At 34.4% G+C, this 20,928-nt stretch overlaps 1 protein-coding gene across 1 annotated transcript in view; it reads right to left on the bottom strand.

The window, feature by feature from the left end:
• The window catches only part of LOC129220499 (uncharacterized protein CG3556-like), a 117,328-nt gene extending 96,697 nt beyond the window's left edge, over nt 1-20,631 (bottom strand). Inside the window, exon 1 of the mRNA XM_054854927.1 lies at nt 20,527-20,631. Coding sequence (XP_054710902.1) covers nt 20,527-20,631 — 105 coding nt within the window. The remainder of the gene's footprint in view (nt 1-20,526) is intronic.
• Between the last annotated feature and the right edge of the window lie 297 nt (nt 20,632-20,928).

Genomic DNA, 20,928 nt, shown 5'->3' with positions numbered 1-20,928 from the left:
GACGAGCCGTAATCAAACTAAAGCCGATACACTTGATAAACAAACTCAGTGAATCTTGAAACTGGTAGCAAAAAAAATATTTTTCACACAATTGAAAAGTCTACATTCGTGCATCTTTTAGCAATTCAGGAAACATTTTTGCGAAAAAACTTGATTTTGCGGGGAAATAGCTGAAAACCTCTGAAATTCCGTAACGTTCCACGAAAATTACCTGTAACGTTTCGGAATTTTTTTACAGTATAAGTAAAAAAGAAAAAAGTTGCAGGATACAGTAAATGAAGTTTGACCATAAGAAATAATAAAAGAAGTGATACATAACCTCGTAGATTTCATACCTAAAAGAGCAACTACTGTAATAAATCAAGAGGCGGGTGTTTTTTCTGCTCAGAGTAACCTGTAATTGTATTTTTATTTCACTTCCCTTGAAGATATCCGAAATGGATACGAATTTCTCATATCCTGAACATGTTTTGCTGTTATACATTTATGAAATTAAATTGTTTGTTAAGTATGTCTTGGCCTTCTACTAATTTAACATTTTGGCATAAAAAAGTATGAGTTGAATGGGGGGGGGGATTCATTATTTTTCCTAGTACCCTGTATACAGATAGTTTTTTAACGTCTCCACAATCGTGTTCCACGCATTTAATGTCGAAAATTGCTCCTTAAAATCTTAGTCAGGCGAATACTTAAGCGTGTTGTAATAAATTTTACTTTAGCCGTAAAGAAAAAAAAACCGTTTTTGACAATTTGAAATCTTACAGTTGAATGTTTTTTTTTTTTTTAATGTCAAACTGTATTATTTAAATAATCAGTTATCCAACGTTTTGAATTTCATTCTTGGAAGAAATGCCTTGCTATATATATATATATATATATATATATATATATATATATATATATATATATATATATATATATATATATATATATATATATATATATATAGTGGATAACAGAGTAGCAAAGCAAGAGACATTAAGTTAAAAACCATTTATTGGTTTATGTTACATTCAAAAATAAAAATGCTCACTGAACTGTTGAATAAATCTAACAAATACATTTGACCCGGCCTTTCGTCAATTTGACCATCAAATCAACTGAGCACCTTTCCAACTCTAGAGTCCATGCTTATATCCGTAGAAAAACAACTACGCCACCTAGGCAATTTACATATTGTTGCACTTTCAGTTCGAATACTGTCATATATATATATATATATATATATATATATATATATATATATATATATATATATATATATATATATATATATATATATATATATATATATAATATATAGACAGATAGATATGTGTGTCTGTGTGTGTATGAATTTTTATATTTATTTAATTACTTTCAATTTGATGAGAAAAAATGTACCCATGCCATTTTTTGTCACCAATTAAGGATTAACCATTCTAGTTCAATGTTGAAAAAAAATGTTGACGTCGCCAAAACGAACGTGACAAAACGGCTGGAAAAAAATTCCCCAAACTCGCCAAGCTCGGAGGCATGTCCTCGAAGAGAGAACATCAGTTTCAATTTATCCCGAACAGATTCCTCGGAGACTGCATAACGGACGGGTAACTGAAATTTATGGCTTTGCAGTGGACGGTCCTTTGAGTCATACGTCCGCACTCCAAATTCAGCTCATAAATAAATTAGAGTCTAAAAGCGAGTGTATAAAAGAGAGAATATCAGAGCGCTGTAAAACTATGCGAAAAAAATTAAAAAATGGAGGAGCCTGCACTTAAGGAAGCTTAACTGTCTAGAGAAGAAAGTTGAGGGTTTTGTTATTCTAAGGAAATGATTTATATATAAATTTTTGCAAATATACGTAATATATGAATGTATGAGTAAGTGCGTGTGTAAATATGGATGGGAACATTGTATGCAATGCTGTTGATGAACAAAATGCACCCAACTTACATGCTATAAGCGCATTTTAATTATTTTACTTCCCAATAAAATTTTATTTTTTCAAATAAAAACGAAGTTAACCATAACCATTGACTCATTTGAAAATGTTTATTTATTTATTCATTCATTCATTTATCTATTTTCATTTATATTTTTTTATTTATTTATTTATTGAATTTTTTTATTTATTTATTTATTGAATTTTTTTTATTTATTTATTTATTTTTGAATTAAGAAACATTAAGTAACATACTTTTTTAAACAGCTCATCTAGCCAACAAAAATTTATTTCCTTCTTTTTTCGTTAAAAAAACAAAACACACAGAGAGAGAGAGAGAGAGAGAGACGCGCACGCACATACACATGTATAATTACAGGATAGGTGTTTAAACGTGTTGTCTAATTTCTAATATGTAATAACAAAGGTTTTTTGTTGCGTTTTAGAGATCCAACATATCGTTCAAAATAAACACTATCGTGTCACTTATTGACAAAAAAAGAGTGAAACATTATTTATTAAAGAAAAAAAAATCTTCGAGGTGCGCGAATAATATAGGTACCAAAAGAGTATGACATGTTTATTCACTGTTAAGTTAAAAATGAAGCAACATATTGCAAAAACGTGAATCTTTAATAATTAACTTTGATGTTTGGGAAATAGTTTTATGTGGTACAGCGTCAAGAAAAACCATTATAACTAAAGAAATATTGTTAATGTTAGCAACATTTTAGAAAGAGAAGAAAGAAATCATTAAAGAATTAGAAATCAATTTGTGACAAGTGAAAGAAAATACTCTTTGGCACTTTAGACAATTTTCGCGATTTCAAATTTGTGCATGGACTCGAAAGCATGACTCGTAATGTTGAGAGCCTCCATGTGGTGCGACCAGGCTAACACTAAATCTTACTTTCACCCCTTATGGATGTTTGAAGAGATCTAAATCTATTCAGTGGCTTTGGGGTGGTATATTGTGCAAGTAAGGAGCTCTTACGAACCAGATCATATATCTGAATCCGAGACGTCTAGATTCGAAAGTGGTCATGAGCAGTTCTTATGAGAATTTTAGGGGTACCACACGTCACCCGTTAACGGGGGGGGGGATGAAACTCAAGTCTGTAGTGGATGTGATTACCCCATTGTGTACCCTAAGGAATAAATCAAAATTATTTTTAGAAATATCTAACAAATATAAAAGTATATTCAGTAAGTTACCGTCCATTAGCCAGGGCTAAAGCAGAAATACATGAAATACACCGCCAGCTCAGTCATTTCCAGCCGAGGACTGCAGTTTCGTGCTTATAAGCACACCCTTAATTTACTGAAAATACCATGCCTTGCCTCCAATCTTCCAGTTGAACCGAACCATTGCTTTGGTCACTCGTCTGGTCTCTACTAATTCTATATTAGCTACCTGTTTGTTTGGCACTCTTAACTTCCTTAAGAGGTTTTCCATCTCCAGATCAGTCACTTTCCTATTCCGGACTGATGAGTGCTAATAAGCACGAAACTGCAGTCCTCGGCTGGAAATGACTGAGCTGGCGGTGTATTTCATGCAAATATAAAATATTTGCGCATATCTAAAATGCATAAATTTTTAACAATCGTTTCACAAAACTTTGTTTAGTTTTAATATAATAGGAAAGAATTAACTGCGCAAATTTGACCTAAAATACATCTAAGTTTATTCAATAATTATTTCTACTGCCGTTGTAGTCAAAGTAGTAAAACATACTTTGATTCAATTAATGAGCACACATAGAACGGATGGATGATCTACTAGCTATGTATCACTGCTGAGGTAATTAAAACTACATCGCATGGAAAACGTACCTCCTCTTATCCGAAACGAATAAATCTTAATAAACAATTCCTCAGCAGAGATCTATTGGCTTTTACACAGGACCGATTATTTCGGGGAAAACGAGGTTAACTTAGTGTAGTTACGGTAAGTACTTGGTGATCCACTAATTGAATCTTTTTTACCAAAGATTTGGGCGGATAGAACCAGCAAAGTGAGCCATTAATCACAATTAATGCTCAATTTCCTTCCGCGCTCCATTCCTTGACCTTGATTACAGTTGCCTGGGGAGTCGGTGGTATTCCTCCTCAACATCCCTGGTGATTCTTTTCTGCCGGAAAATAGGAGTTAGGGAAGTCGGTGAGATGCGTTTGTCAAAGAGGTAAAAATGTCGTTGGAAGAATGTATAAGAGTTGCGTTGTTTTGTGTGCTGATGCGAAATTTGTGTCACGAGGAAGATTTGTAAAAATTATGTTCTACTAGCTGTACCCGACGCGCGTTGCTACGCCAACAAAAAAATACATCATTATACTGATTTTCATGACAATCGGTTGAACGGGGCAGAAGTTGCTACTCTGCAGTGCCACCTGGTGGCGAATGGCTTCAATGAGCATATTCTGCACCTTCTCCGTGGAAAAATACATATATATAGCAATTTTCATAATAATCGGTCCACGTATCAAGTGAAGCCGTGACTATACTCTAATTTTGTACTCACGCAGTTTGCAAGATCAATCAATCGCTAAAAATATCAAATAGAAAAAGTTTTGAATCCCCCCGTTGCATGAAAAGCCATAAAACAATAAAGAAAGAATTTCTTTGTTCAAACTCAAGAAAAATGGCAACAGCTAACTTCTTATCAATGAGATCTTTCACGCGAATCAATTTCTGCAACCGATCATTTTGTTCGTATTTATCCAATGGATTGTGACTTAAATTGAAATAAAAAAGGAACGATCGATCGGATTTTTTTCGAACTGGTCTATAAATATTCCCAGTACCAAAAATAACAAACGGTGAAAGTTTCAGGCCAAATCTGCCAGGTAGTTTTTGAGTTCATGGATGGCATACAGACAAACATTCATTTATATATATATATATATATATATTATGTGAGGCAGTGAGAAGCAAAGGGATGTAAGTGGACATTTTCAAGTTTTGAGTAAAGCGCTTTCAAAGATAACATCCTAGGTAGGCTTTCATTGAATGTTTTTTCTAAATCATGCTATATAGCAGCAACTACCAGGGCTACTAGTGCTATTTCTATTGCTAAGACATATTTAAAAATCCTTATGTTTCTAAAAAAACATAAATATTATTTCATAATGAGGATTTAAAAAAAAATCTACTTCGAGCCTAGTCGGATATCTTTACAAAATTCTGTAAAACGTATTTCTCTACCTGCGTAGTTTCAATGCCGAGAAAACAACATCTTCTTTTCCTCTTAACCAGTGATGTTCAATAGTTTCTTTACCCGAGGGTTGCACTTCATATTAAAATAAATCTCGCGGACCAAAACACATATGAAGTTTAATTACAGTTATTTTTTTTTTCTAGAAAAACATGGGAAATAAAGAAAATTACAAATCAAGAATTGATGCTTTTCTTACTACCTATACATGCTAATACGAAGTTTACATTCGTTTTTTAATTAACAATTTCTGACTAATAAGCTCCAAAGTTGCAACAATGGTAATTTTCTTTTATGGTTTTTTTTTCTTTGTTTGTTTAAATCATGTGAAGCAGTGAGAAGCGAAGGAATGCAAGTAGACTATTTTAAGTTTTCGAGTAAAACGCGTTTAAAGATCAGATCCTAGGTAGGCTTTCATTGAATTTTTTTTTTAAATCATGCTATACAGCAGCACCTACCAGGACTACTAGTACCATCTCTTGCCCCAAGACAGAGGAGAGGTTCACCTACCATTTGTACTGGTTATCTCCAAATTTTTAATTTTGCCACTTACATCCCTTTGCTTCTCACTGCCCCATGTGTACTTTTTGTTATGATATCATTAACGTTGGTGCTTGGGAACTTTGGTTATACAAAAGAGTCTAGGTAAAAAATGCAAGGGCCTGCTGAAGCTTGCTGATCATATTTAGATTTTTTTGTTTGTTTTCCGACTTCTAAAATATGTCTTGTTTTTGAATAAAAATACATTTTTCCGTCATAATTAATGCAGCATAAAAATAAAAATAAAAAGCTTCTGTTTTTCTGTAAAAAAAAGCCTCAAATACATTCATACTATGAACAAATTTAGTATTTTGAACACTAAAGAAATTAATCATCACACTTTTAGTTTTTAAACTTTAACATGACACTGTTTTCTACACATGTATCAAGCTTTTCAAATGATACCATCCTGATGGATAAATACCTAAGCCAAAAGAAAAACGAGTGTGGCATTTAATTTTAAAGTTTTGTTTTTAATGTTTGCAAATATTAATATCCGTGTAATATCAAATTTAATCAATATTCTTAGGTACATAAATTAGTTATCTCCAGAAAATTTCATTTCTCTCTCAAAACTGTTGCGTTGTTTTAATCCTTTTGACTTGATTAAACTTTCACGAATTCGGATGATAAATGAGATTTTCACATATTGTCTGCTCTTTTGGAAAGTTTAGGCTATTTTGCAAATTTCATGTAATATGTTAAGCATCTAAGACAAATCGCGTTTCGATCTACATTGCTGTTTTGGTATTACGTTTTTAGAGGGAATGAATGGTGGTTAAATGAAATATAAATGGAGCGAAGCTAATGTTTCCGAAATTTTTGTGGTTTTGGTAGGGTTGCGGGGTTAGATTTGGGTTGATTTTCGGGTAAAAGAATCGCAGTCTGGAGTCGAAGATTATAAAACTCTAACAGTCAAATTTGGAGTTGCTCATTTTTCCACCGAGTCCACAATCTGTCATTCTTATAGAGTCACAGCTGGAGTCCGAGCTGATTTTGGGTTAAAGCAGTCGAGTTAGAGTCGGATTCGATGGCTCTAAAATTCACGGTGTCGGAGTCGGTTATTTTCTTTCTGACTCCGCAGTATGATTTTAGGCACTAAATTGATGTTTGTAATCCTTAATTTGGGATAAAGGAAAATTACTAAATTAATGTTTGTAAACCTGATTTTTAGCTTTATATATATATATATATATATATATATATATATATATATATTGGTTAGATAACGTTTTCATGATTTTGCTTTTATTTATGCTATTAAAAAGTTTAGAATGTTTTTACTTGAGGTTTTTTTTCCCTTCTGTTTGACCTTTTATCTCAAAAACAATATAATTTTTAACATTTGGACACAAGATTAGGTTTTACAGCTACTGTAAAGAATTATGCCCCAAAAAATTTCGTGCACATCCTTAAAAACAAAAAAGTACCAATGCACTCCACATAAAGAAATTCTGTAAAAGTGGCTTTGCTACCATAGTATGACAAATGCAGGGAAACAACTTAACTCCCAGTCAGCGCAGCAACACGCTGCAACACTTTGCATTTACGATTTTTATTTTTCTTGTGTTTTGTCTTGTGTTTTTTTTTTGGTTTGTTTTTTGTTTTTTTTCTTTTTGTATTAATCTTTTTTCTTCTGTTGTTGTTTCTTGTTCTTGTTTTGCTTTGAGATTTCCCAGTATTTTTAATTTACGATTTGTTTGCTATTTCTCCGAAGATTGACTTTTTCCTCAACTCTTTTATAACATAGCCTTTAGCAATCAGAGCGAATATTAAGGCAACGGTTTTCGGAGGTATTTTCAACCTGTTTATTTTTCGAACTTACACTAATCAAGTGCTCAAATGTTTCTCGAAAGTAACTCCATTTTCTGATATTACTCCGTGATAGCAAATTTTGCCGCAGTCGAGTGACATTTCCTTCTGGAATGTTTTGACGAAAGCACAAACACCATTGAACTAGCTTCATTGAACAGTGTGAAACACATAATTGACTGAAAGTAAATCATGAAAGCAAACCCTTTACAAAAATTGCGTTCACAAAAACTAAGACCTGGTGTAAAAAATCGTGTATTTGCACTCATAGGCATAATTTACCATGTCACTTTTCTTCTTTTATTACCGAAAACTGCTTTGAAAACTTTTTTTTAATCTTATTTTTATTTTGTTTTGTCATTTTTCACTTTGTGAATGTTTTAAATTTTTTTGTCTGCAAATGGTTCTTTCTTTTCGTATTCCCAACTTTACAAATATTTCTTACATTTTACTTCTGTTTTGCTATCTGTTATAGCTTTTCTTTGCAATTCCAGGAAAAGAAATACCGAATCAATAGGGAAGTTTTCGATTTTTTAATTTTATTTTTATATGATAGAGTAACATGTATGAACATCATAGGTGAAAAAAATTTTGCGATACGATAAGTAGTTTTTTTTAAATTAATTTTTAAAGTTCAAGCGCTTGAGACGTCAAATGGCACAGGAAGTGACGTAATGCGCTCTTCCGATACGGGAGAAGACGAAGGACATGCAGTTGGCTTCGAAGACGAAACGTAAAAGGTTTATCTCCTCGCATTTAACTCCTCGCGTTTCAGGAACATTAAATCTCTCATCCTCTCGGAAATATTTGAATATCATCATTGATGTTACTTGAGGAAAATTATTTAGATTGTGCTTTAACGAATCCGGCCTCCATAGTGTGTTCAAAAGGATTATTGAATTTCTAAAAAATAAAAATATCAACGCGCTCAAAATGTCCGTACGAAAACAAGGGATCTTCGGCGGAAGGCTGCCCATTAGTGCCCTGTGACGTAAACTCGTGACGATTCAGAAGAGCGCACTTTTGCGCGTGGATTTTTAAAAATTCAATAAAAATCAATCACGGTGTTTTAGAATTCGGCGATGGTGAATTTTTTAGTTTTGAGGATCAATTAACAATATCCAATAGTCAAAATATGAACATTGTATAGGTTGCAATTTCCCTATTGTTGACGAAATAGATACCATTTCATTTTTAGCCAATCTCTATCTATTATTTTGTCTTTTCATTTTCAATTTTGTGAATGTTTTAAATATTCATGCTTTAAAATGTTTCTTTTTTTAAGATGCCCAAATTTACAAGTATTTCCTACTTTTTACTTCTTATTCTGAAATATTTTTTTTCTTTTGTGATTCTAGGGGAAAAAATACCGAATCAATTGTAGAAGAAAAAGACACCACCTCATTTTTAGCCATTCCCGATCTCTTAATTTGTCTTTTGATTTTTAACTTTGTGAATGTTATAAATATGCATGCCTTAAAATGTTTTTTTTTTAAGATTTTTTTTTTGCGATTCTAGGGAAAAAATACCGAATGAATTGTGGAAGAAACAGACACCATCTCATCTTCATCCATCCCCGATCTCCCAGAGGATTGACTTCTTCCTCAACCCTTTCATCACCTAGCCCCCAGCAATCAGAGAAAATCTTAAGGCCACTGTTTGCGGAGGCTTTTTCATTGTGTTTATTCTGGGAACTTTGATTTATCGAGTGCGTGTAACTCGTTAGTTTCTGAGATTACCCCGTGACAGCTAATTTTGCTGCACTCAGCCGGAATCGGTTTCCTTTCGGAATGTTTAGACGGAGGCAAAAGAACACTATTGGAAAAGATCGGCAAACTATTGGAACGCGGTAATACATTTTTCCCCGCTCTTAATCTTCTGCAGTCCGCTTTAATTTTCTTTCCGAAGGTTATAGACGAGGCCTTGTCTATCGCTTTTCTTTAGTTTTGCGGTAACTTGCGTTTTTAGGTTTAATACATAATAGTTCGCTTAAACGAGTTTTTATGAAAAAAATATTAATAACGAATTGACAAACCGTTTACTCCAAGAAATATGTATTTAAAGAAAGCTCCAATAGTAAATGCTTCATTTACTATTCCATCCAACCATACGCACAAACACACATACCCCCCCCCCCCCCCCCCCCCCACACAAACACACACGCCTACATACAATCACTCGTGATTACGAAAAACATAATTTGAATTCAAGATGTCAAAATCTACTTCTGTCTACTACTGTTACTATTCCATCCAACCATACGCACAAACACACATACCCCCCCCACATACAATCACTCGTGATTACGAAAAACATAATTTGAATTCAAGATGTCAAAATCCAAATTCATTTTTTTTTTAAATACTGTCGTTTAAATACGCATGTACTTTACATATTGTTTTGAATTAAATCCTTCTTTGGCAATGCAATGTAATCATAAATCAATCTAAAAGGCCATTACCACCTGTACTTAGTTTTGTGAATATTTAGAAAATAGCAAACATTAACTCAAATTCAGTAACATAAATCATATTTTTCCGTGATTGCGAAAAACATAATTTGAATTCAAAAGGTCAAAATTCATTTTTTTTTTTTTTTTTTTTTTTTTTTGCGATTCTAGGAAAAAAATACCGAATCAACTGTGGAAGAAACAGATACCATCTCATCCTCAGCCATCCCCGATCTCCCAGAGGAATGACTTCTTCCTCAACCCTTTCATCACCTAGCCCCCAGCAATCAGAGAGAATCTTAAGGCAACTGTTTGCGGAGGCTTTTTCATTGTGTTTATTCTGGGAACTTTGATTTATCGAGTGCGTGTAACTCGTTAGTTTCTGAGATTACCCCGTGACAGCTAATTTTGCTGCACTCGGCCGGAATCGGTTTCCTTTCGGAATGTTTAGACGGAGGCAAAAGAACACTATTGGAAAAGATCGGCAAACTATTGGAACGCGGTAATACATTTTTCTCCGCTCTTAATCTTCTGCAGTCCGTTTTAATTTTCTTTCCGAAGGTTATAGACGAGGCATTGTCTATCGCTTTTCTTTAATTTTGCGGTAACTTGCGTTTTTAGGTTGATAACATAATTGTTTGCTTAAACGAGTTTTTATGAAAAAAATATTAATAACGAATTGATAAATCATTTTCTCCAAGAAATATGTATTTGAATAAAGCTCCAATAGTAAATGCTAAAGCCCAAAAGTCCCATTTTGCAAATTTTTTTGTTAATATATTTATCTACTTAGGTTCAAAATAGATATTCCGCCTTAAATCTGGAAAACTACAATGGTAAAAAGAAATGCTAGGTATCAAATACACATTTTCTTGAAACTGTAAAATAAATACCCTAAAACCATAAAATATATATTGTAAGTAAGCTAAAGGTGACCACATTTTTTTTTTTATGTTTTTACATAATTCTCAGCTTAATTGTATTTGGCTGAAATTTTTATGCTGGATTTTCCTCTTGTATTTAACATTTATCAAATGCACTATTTAAGAAAGTTACAGTTTAATTTTTTTATATAATACAATTTCAGAAGTGTAGCTTCTGGGTCACCTTTGAAGCATAGTGATCTAAAATGTGTTTTAAGCATAAAGTCATTGTCGAAATGAAAGTGTTTTTATGACCTCACGTAATTACATTGACGGTTTTTTTTTTCTTTTGTTATAAAATTTACAACATCTAACTTGCAGAGTTAAGTGTATCCTCTTATTTTCAAATAGTAATTCATTCATTATAGTTATTAAATATATACGTTCATGATTTTGTTTATTTTTGCAGTACATTGTTTTTGTTTCGCCTGTTACAATGCATTCAAAATTAACATGGCGATGAATGATCATGGTGCTCACGTAAGCTGTGGAGCATATTTCATCGCCTCAGTGGTTTAAACCACCTCAAAGTGATGCGTCTCAGCTGTCTGATGATAATGATGACAATAAAGATCGACAACTTTTGCTTCCAATCAAATAGTATTTTGTTAACATCAGTTTGTGTACATCAGGCAATGGCAAGATCTGAAATTTCTAGAGAATGGAAGACACCGCCCCAACATCACTATTACAGAAGTAAAAACCCGGATCTTCCTTCTCTCTAGAGTGCGACAGAGCCATCCAAACTGTTATCTCAAGATTGAAAAGCGGTCACATTAAAAGTCTCCCCCTTTCGTGAAGGCGAGAAGGTTTTTACTCTTTGCACAAAATACCAAACTCAGCGGGCATCTCCCGAACATATCATGAGCTGCATGGGACTTGTAGAGGAAGATCTTTACTCTTCTCCCATCCTGGTACTGGATTTCTTAAGGGTCAATGATCTTAGGGACCTTGTCTAACTCCGTCAGACGGTCCTGAGGATAAGCCACAACACACTAACAGTACTACAAAACACTAACAGTATTTTGTTGGACTCAGTGTATGGTTACAAGCTGTACAAGGCGGATTTGAAAAATCCCATGTACTGGTTAAACACATATGAACAGTTGCTAACAGCTCACAAAATTACGTATCTAGTTTTTGACGTTCCTAAATGTTGTATCAAAACGTAAAACAAAATTACAAAACCATGTAAGACCTTACGGCTCAATCATTAGTGTATACTACTGTGTTAAACACAAATATGGTATCTGTAGTCGAGCTCAAACTGATAAATGGTTTTACGCCTCCATTTATTTGATTTAGATGCAATTTCTTTAGATTTTTTAAAAAATGTTCTCCATTCTTAAATGACCTTAGAACATTGTATGCAGATAAAACCGTAAAACTCATTTTAAAGAATCACAAGAGTCGCACTTCAACATACCGTTTTCCCAAAAGTAAGATCTAATCAGAAAATGAGCCAAAGTAGGGTTTTTCTGTGTGTTTCTAACATACGCCCAACCCGTAAAATAAGCCCTTGTTAAGGTCGTCACTCAAAAGTACAAGCACTTTAAGACCTGACACCTAAACAGACGTCTTCTAACCAAAGAACAAAATCGGGGGCTATTGAGGCATTTTGCCCTTTTAAAGGGGAGGTCATGACGTCCCTCGAAGACAGGGTTGTATTAACGATTTTGATCATTTTTGATTGTGTTCTCAACTGAAAAAATTTATTGAATTGGAATAAATATATTTCTCAAACTTAAACAAATCTAACGCAATAAATTTGTTCTTTTGAGCACGAACAAATGTTAATTATCGTAAATGAAAAGAAAAATGACATTTCCCCGCATCTCAGTAAAACTCAGCTTCTATTTTGAAACACATATCAATAAAGGACAGGGCCTTATTTTGATAAAAACACGGTAGGTGTGTGACAGATTTATAATGTGCTTGATACTAGGATTTCTTCTGCGGATTGCCTTTAATGAATAATTCATGCTAGAGGGATCAAATAGGTTAGAGTCTCAATAATACGGAATAGGAATTACAACTTGTCAAAAAAGGAAGCACGCGAGAAACTACATGTCAGTTTTGTGTTTTTGTTCGTCTAAACTTTGCACTCCAGCTAGGTTTGTTTTACGACTAAAGAGACGTGCCTCAGATCAAACCCGGATCCAGAGGATGGATCGTGAGGCTCATAACTCCCCCCCCCCCTTTCTCTAACATGTGACTAAATCTACTCTAAATTTTCCTTTTGTGGATTCGAATTCCATGGCGCTGGGAGGAAGCCTCAAATGCCGGATCTACGATTTTTCCAAATCTGGGTAAGAACTTGAAACTGTCGCACTTAACCATCTTTCCTCAAGCTATTCTATTGAATTTCAACGAAAAAAATACAAAACCACAATGTAAGATGAACTTGCTACCTCCTAGAAGTTGCCACCCCGGACTCCAGTTTGCCACCCTTTAGATCCGGCACCGAGATTCTCAGACCGCATATTTCCGCTCAACTTCAATGTTCTTGGACAACGCATAGTGACCAGCTTCAAATCCAGAAAATAGATCCACCCTTGTTTCAAGTGAGACGTCTGAATTTACAGTTTTGTAATATTATTGCAAAACAGTCGAGCTGCTTATGAATATTTACTGAATAGAAGAATAATGTTTTAGTGGAGACCAATGCCTCTCTCCCAGATTGTTATTAGAGTAGAATTCCTAAAACTCAGCACTTGATAACACGTTCAAGTCTAGAAAACTCGGCCACACTCTGAAATTACAAAAGCGGTCAAAACAAAGTGCAGATTTAAGATATTGAAAGTTCAAAGCGAAAAAGAAAATTACTAAAAAAATACAAAATCTAATTTTTTATTCCGACCCTAGGTCTTCTAACCTACAGACTGGGAAATAATCTCCATTGAAAAATAAATTCAACATAAAAAATTTACATTTGCAACAAAAACTCAAGGAGATATTTAATTTCAAAATTTTAAGGACCCTAAAGTAATGTAAATAAATTTATATTTTTTGGCTTGTTTGAAGTTGCTTCAAAGAAACTTTTACAAAAATGTCAATTTTTGTGAACAGTTAAGTGAAAATATTGACACCTTTGCCTTGTTCACGTAATTAACTTTTAGTAACCTTCCAGTGAGCGCGGCCAACATGCATATCTCAGAAACCTTATTGTAAAATAAATATATTTTCAAAAGGTTAAATATTAAAAGTATGTTGTAATTAGTTGAAAGTTAATAAGTACAATTTATTTAAAAATTACCATTTTTAAACACAGAAGCAATCTGACTTAAATCACGAAACGAAATGCACAAATAAATACCGTAGATCTCCAACTATCCGAACTCTGAATCCAAATTACGCGATCTGCAATCATCCCGACTGCACGAAAATTTCCTAAAATAGTTTTTCTTCTCCATTTTCGCCATACATGCAGAAGCAATTCAATTTTCCAAATTCTTGATTACCGGAATGGAGCTCTGTCCCAAAAGATTCGGAAGAGTTCTTCTGTAAATAAAATGACCAAAGACTATTAAAATGTTCAAGAAAATGAAATAAATGAAGTTGACGATGTTTTGACTCATCTATTTGAAACACAATAGACTAAAATTAATGTAAAGATTTTTTAAAACGAGCTGATGTGTGCATCACATGACTTCCTTTTACTCCAATTTAATGTCATTTCCCCATTATTGGCAATTTTAATGTGATTCAATTGTTTACTCTCTAAATATCACCAACAGTGGCCAAATTGGAACAAAGAAAATCGCCAAATTTGTCGCCAAATTGGTGATAAACTTGGCGACCAAAAGACTGGTGATATATTGCCAAGTTTCCGATAGATTATAACACCACTTGAGTTTACATCGAAAATAACAATGATTTCCCCCCAAAAAAGGGGCGAAAGATCCCCTTAAGAACATCCGAATGCAACCAAAAAGGAAGGCGCACAACTAGGCCCTACTAGCAGTCTACGTACCAAATTTCAACTTTCTAGGACATTTCGTTTTTGAGTTATGCGAGATACATACACACATACGCACATACATACGTACATACGAACGTCACGAGAAAATTCGTTGTAATTAACTCGAAGGTCGTCAAAATGGATATTTCGGATGTCTGTACGTTCCTAGGTATATATCCACGTGTGATCGGGTCGAAAAAAAAACTCAACATTCATTCGGGGTTGAGAAAAATGGAAATTAAGGCCGACTTTTGAGTGAAAATTTTTTCGCAAATGAAGTACTTCCTTTTTTTTGTAAAAGCAAGTAAAAAGCTCATAATAAAATGTAAAATAATAAAATAAAACTATATAGCCACGTGTACCTCTCAAATACAAACAGCTGATGTGGAGACTATCTACTGACGCTAGGGAAATCCCAATAATAAGTAAAAGTTAGACTAGAGAAGGGGAGTTTACCTTAAGTCAAACGTTCGTAGAGTTATCTTGCTTAAAGCTATTAAACGAAATTACCTCTCAGTGTACCTCTCAGATATGTGCGCCCGCTAGAAGGTTAATTTTTTCTAACCTCAATTCATTTATTATAGATATTCTTGAAAGCGCTAGCTATTTTTTGAATCAGATATTCATAACTGACTCGTCAAGAGAGCTGCAGAAACATTTTTCTTCAAACAATACTAAGCGTTTTTAATGCATCCAGGGACACAGATAAAATCCTTCTCTTTCATGCACGTTGGGAAATTTACGTAAAATACATGAGTCGATAAACGTCATTTAATACTTTTAATACAGAAAGAACTACTTTTCTGCATAACTTGATATCATCTTGGAGCAATGGGCTGAAATAGAAAGTAGAAACCTCAGTTAAAACTGAAAATAAAGAAGATTAGATATTTAGATATATCGTTTAAAAACATAAATAACAGATGAAGAAGAAATAAAGAAATTAAAAAAAATATTAATTTGAATTTGGACATTTGGAATACAAACTATGTTTTTTGCAATCACGAGTGTGTGTATGTATGTAGGCGTGTGTGCAGGCATGTGGTGTGTGTATGTGTGTGTGCGCGCAGGTGTGTGTGCGTGCTTGTGTGTGTAGGTGTTTGTGCGTGCGTGTGTGTAGGTGTGTGTGTTTGTTTGCGTCTGTGTCGTGCGCATGTGTAGGTGTGTGTGTTTGTTTCTTTGTGCAGGCATGAGTGTGTGTGTATGTGTGTAGGTGTGTGTGCGTGCGTGTGTATAGGTGTGTGTGAGTGCGTGTGTGTAGGTGTGTGTGCGTGCGTGTGTGTAGGTGTGTGTGAGTGTGTGTGTGTAGGCGTGTCTGCGTGCGTGTGTGTGTGTGTTTGTGTTTGTGTGCGTGCGTATATGTAGGTGTGCAGGCATGAGTGTATGTGTGCGTGTGTGCGTGTGTGTGTATGTGTGTAGGTGTGTGTGCGTGCGTGTGTTTAGGTGCGTGTGCGTGCGTGTGCGTGCGTGTGCGTACGTGTGTGTGTGTGTGTGTGTGTGTGGGTATGTGCATGTGTGTATGTATGCGTGTGGGATATGGACGCAACCTGAAGACGGTTTTCGCTGGAGGAGCAGCATCGGGAGGAGGCGGTCGAAGATGGTGCTGCAAACGGAGGCGGGGGGAAAATAAAATCACAGGAATTCAAAATATTCAAGAGAGGACAATAAGCAATGTGATTGCTCAAAAAAAAGCATATTATTAAAAGATCAATGCTTTTTATGCATACAAAAATATCTATAATAATATATTCGTTTTAATGAATATTTTATTATCGTCGACGCAATGTGTCACGTGTTGCTAACAACCAATCCCAAAGACAATTATTGCAACAGCTTTTGACGCTAACGTTAGGTTTTTACCAAAAAGTTTAGTCAATAAAAAAAAATTTTCCAAAAGAAAAAACTTTGCTTTTGCTTAGCGGGAACATTCATATTTGAAATGTTTTGAAGGTTCTGAATATTGTATCTTGCATTGAGTTATAGGTAACACGAAATTTCTCAATTTAAAACTCAAAAAACTGAGTTTTTTAATTTTTTCTTTATTTTTTTCATTCCTTCTCTTTCTTTCTTTCTTTCTTTTTTTCATGAGTGCATTCGATTTTTAAAACGCACACATGAACATTCACGCTATAAGAAACAGAACATTCTATATCAAAAGTAAAGTAACATCTAACAGTAGTTTACATTTTACTTTCTAAACATTTAACTGCATTACTCCTCTAAATATTTCATTTGTACCATAAATAAAAAAAAAAAAAAACGGCTCAAAAGAAATGACAGTATATATATTGGTGTTAAAGCATGTGGACATCTATTTCTTGCTCTGGGAAAACAATAAATCAAGTTAAACGTTATTTTAAACCCGTTAAATCTTCGTAAGGACGAAAAAATGGAAATCATGGAACTAGACGAAATACGTGAGGACGGGAAATGAGGACAGAGAGAGAGAGAGATTCCCAGTGCGTGGAAAAATGTGTGGATCAAAAAAAAAAAAAAAATGATTTCGGAAAAAGACAAATGACAGGACTGTTCTAAAAATACTTCTCACTTCTTTGTCCAATACCATCCAATGACAAATGAGTATCCTGAAAATGTGGGCAAAATGTAGTTTTAAAAGCTAGAAAGCGGAAAGAATAACTTGCGAGCCGATTTTTTTTTAATGTATTCTGCAGCTCGGTAATTTAGCCTGTTAAATATTTATAAATTTAATAATTTTTGTTTCATATTAACCCGGTCGCAGGAACAGCACGACGATGAAAAATCTTAAATTTATTCTAATGAATATGTGTATTTTTCGGGATACAATACATAAGTATCGTGCACTTGCCTTTTATTTTTAAGCATTTATCGGTGCTGAATTAGATTTTACAATTAATCTAAAGTCAGTTTATCTTTCAGACTGTTTTGTGATTTTTGGTTTGCGTCGTAGACTGCTGGGAAACATTCTGCTGTTGAGCATCTAAGTATAAATACTAAAGTGTTCAAAGTCAAAAAAAAGCGTTTTTAGAAACATTTTCTTCAATTCAAATGCTGTTGTTGTTGTTGACTAATTCCTCCTGTATAGCCTAAGGGTAGACCAGGCCTATGTGAGCTCATGAGTCTTCAAGAAGTCGTACACCAGGAGAGAACTGGAGTAGATGTCCTCTCAAGTCCTGCACAGTATAAAAGGTGATCTGGAGATGTCCGCACTAATTCCTCCTGTATAGCCTAAGGCTAGACCAGGCCTATGAGCTCAAGAGTCTTCAAGAAGTCGTACACCAGGAGAGAACTGGAATAGATGTCCTCTCTATTAAGTCCTGCACAGTATAAAAGGTGATCTGGAGATGTCCGCACTAATTCCTCCTGTATAGCCTAAGGCTAGACCAGTCCTATGAGCTCAAGAGTCTTTAAGAAGTCGTACACCAGGAGAGAACTGGAATAGATGCCCTCTCTATCAAGTCCTGCACAGTATAAAAGGTGATCTGGAGATGTCCGCACTAATTTACATTTAGTACAAGTCTCATACATTTTCTGACTTAAGTGAAAGGAAAGGCACTTGATATGCCAACTTGCAAGCCTACACTGTTAAAAATTTTCCAGAAAATTTACGGTAATTGTTACTGGCATCCATGTTGCCAGTATTTATTACCGCAAAAATCAAATGTTACTGTAAAATTTTACGGTTTCCTCGGTAGGCCACAGCAACCAATTGGAGCTGGAATCGCTTATTTCTCCGGTAAAAACTACCGTAAAAATCAGCAATGCTGTAAGTCCGCCATTTTACAGTAACAATTACCAGAAAATCTTCCTGAATTTTTAACAGTGTAGTTATTATTGTTTGTACGATTCTATCCACCTTGATGGAAAGGCCACAACCTATAAGCATGCCTTTTATATCGGGGGTGAGTCAGAGAAGCCTTCCATAGCTATTGGTTCAAAGTTTTAGTTTTAGAACATATTTCTGAGCAGGTCAAAGTTCTTCTCGACACCAAATGTTCAGTGACACCTTCCTTAAGACGTCAGCTGTGCCATTCCACAAGCAATACTGGATGAAATCCATTGAAGAATACCTCATTTTGCTATGAATTATGTTTAAGACTTTTAAGGATTGAGTCATATGTTTTGTCTCTAACATTGGCCAAGTTGCTAAGATATTGGATAGCGGCTATCAGATAAAATCCATATTTCAACAGAAGATATTACCGTCTTAATGATTCTCAGAGTTTGATCAATGGCAGTTAACTCGAATCTAAATGCGCGGTACAGAAGTCTGAATTCTTGATTTTGAAGTTATGAGAGCAATAAGGAGCCTTTATAAAGATGCCACTGCCACATGAGTTTCTGTCATTTTTCCTGCCGTCAGTATAAACTCAATATAATCAGTATAATCTCATGTGATGTCTATATGTCAGTATAATCTCATGTGATGTCTATATGTCAGTATAATCTCATGTGATGTCTGTGTGTCAGTATAATCTCATGTGATGTCTATATGTCAGTATAATCTCATGTGATGTCTGTATGTCAGTATAATCTCATGTGATGTCTATATGTCAGTATAATCTCATGTGATGTCTACATGTCAGTATAATCTCCGATGCAAATTGACGTAGGTATTCAGACGGATCTTGATTTTTGAAAGCATGAGTCCTCATTTCTGGTTTAAAATAGACTCTAGGTAAACACTCCAGAAGGTTAAAGACTTTTTTCAAAATACGTTATTCTACGTCCTGATCCAATACATTCATCGGTTGGATTCGAGAAAATGGACTATCTTTTTTTAGTCTCTGCCTGTGCGTCCAGTTTATAAGAGATGCAGATATACGGTTCAATGCAAGAAATTATTTCAAAGTATCATAATTTTACTTTCCCCAACAAAGAATCCAGAGCGGGGGCATGGGGGTCTTGATCTCCCCATCTTTAATCAAGCAAGTATAGCAGAAATCTTCATTTTTGGACATTTATTGACAAATTTGACATCTAAAATTGAGTTTACTAAGCAATTTTAATCAAAAACTTTATATTTTTTTCTGTGAGTACTCACAAATTCACCCTAAATATACATATTTAAAAAATTACTTTTTTTTTTGCAGATTATGAAATGTTATGCTAATTAATTATTCTATTCAAGTCCATGATAAGATTCACTTTACGACCGAGTGTCAGACTAATCGCATCTAAATGGCACTTACCACTCACTTTCATGAACATTTTTCTGCAAAAATTAAGCATTCTAATAGTTAAAAATTGCTTTTTTGATACATTTAAGCAGGACATCTCTGAAGGGAAAACCAACTTTACTTTTTTATAAATATTTTCTTAGTTACCAATAGAAGGGCTACTTAAATTTATGAAGCATTACGACGAAAAAAAAATATTGTTCCTCTGTTGTTGGCGTTGTTCCAATCTAAGCCATTTCCTGTTTTCACCAAAATGCAAATGAGACCGTTCAAGGAAAAGCTTTTTTTTTCTTAGATCAAGGATATTGGAGGATTAAATTTATGAAGTTAAGACTTATGTCTCTCTTTAACAAGTCCATCTCTTTGCAGTGGTGGATCCAGAAATTTTTGTAAGGGGGGTCAAGTTTCAATGGACAGACCTCAATCGTAAAAAGTATCGGTTAAGCATTGTATCATCAGCCCATCCCCTCCCCCCAAGGGTGATGGAGCACACTTTATATGCTACGGAGCACGCCTACCCCAAATGAGACAAAAACCCTTTCAAATTACCATTCCTCCTAAAACTTCCAATGGCGCAACCTGCCCCATGTGTGGATCATATTCCCTCATATTTTCACCAAAAGCCACATTTTCTTTGGCAGACACATTAGTCATGATGGGAAAAGCACGCGCACACACACATTTGGTTTGAGATGGAAGAGAGCTCTGAAAAAAGTTAAGCTCATTAGATATGATTATTCTTTAGAAAAGGAACAAAAACCTCAAAATAGCAATAGCCCAGTAAACGTACAAAGTCAGTCCTTTTAATTATGATGCGCTAAGAAGAAATACCTTGCAGAATCAAGTAAAAAAAATTAAAATTGATTCCACGTACCATTTTTTTTAATCTAAAAGAATTTAAAAATGATCATAATAAAATTCTTCACAGGGGGGCAGCTGACCCTTTGACCC

Source organism: Uloborus diversus, chromosome 1 (genome assembly GCF_026930045.1).
Source record: "Uloborus diversus isolate 005 chromosome 1, Udiv.v.3.1, whole genome shotgun sequence".
In the NCBI taxonomy this organism is placed as follows: domain Eukaryota; kingdom Metazoa; phylum Arthropoda; class Arachnida; order Araneae; family Uloboridae; genus Uloborus; species Uloborus diversus.
Note: the sequence above shows the minus strand (reverse complement) of the source record. Positions and strands in the feature narration are given on the sequence as shown.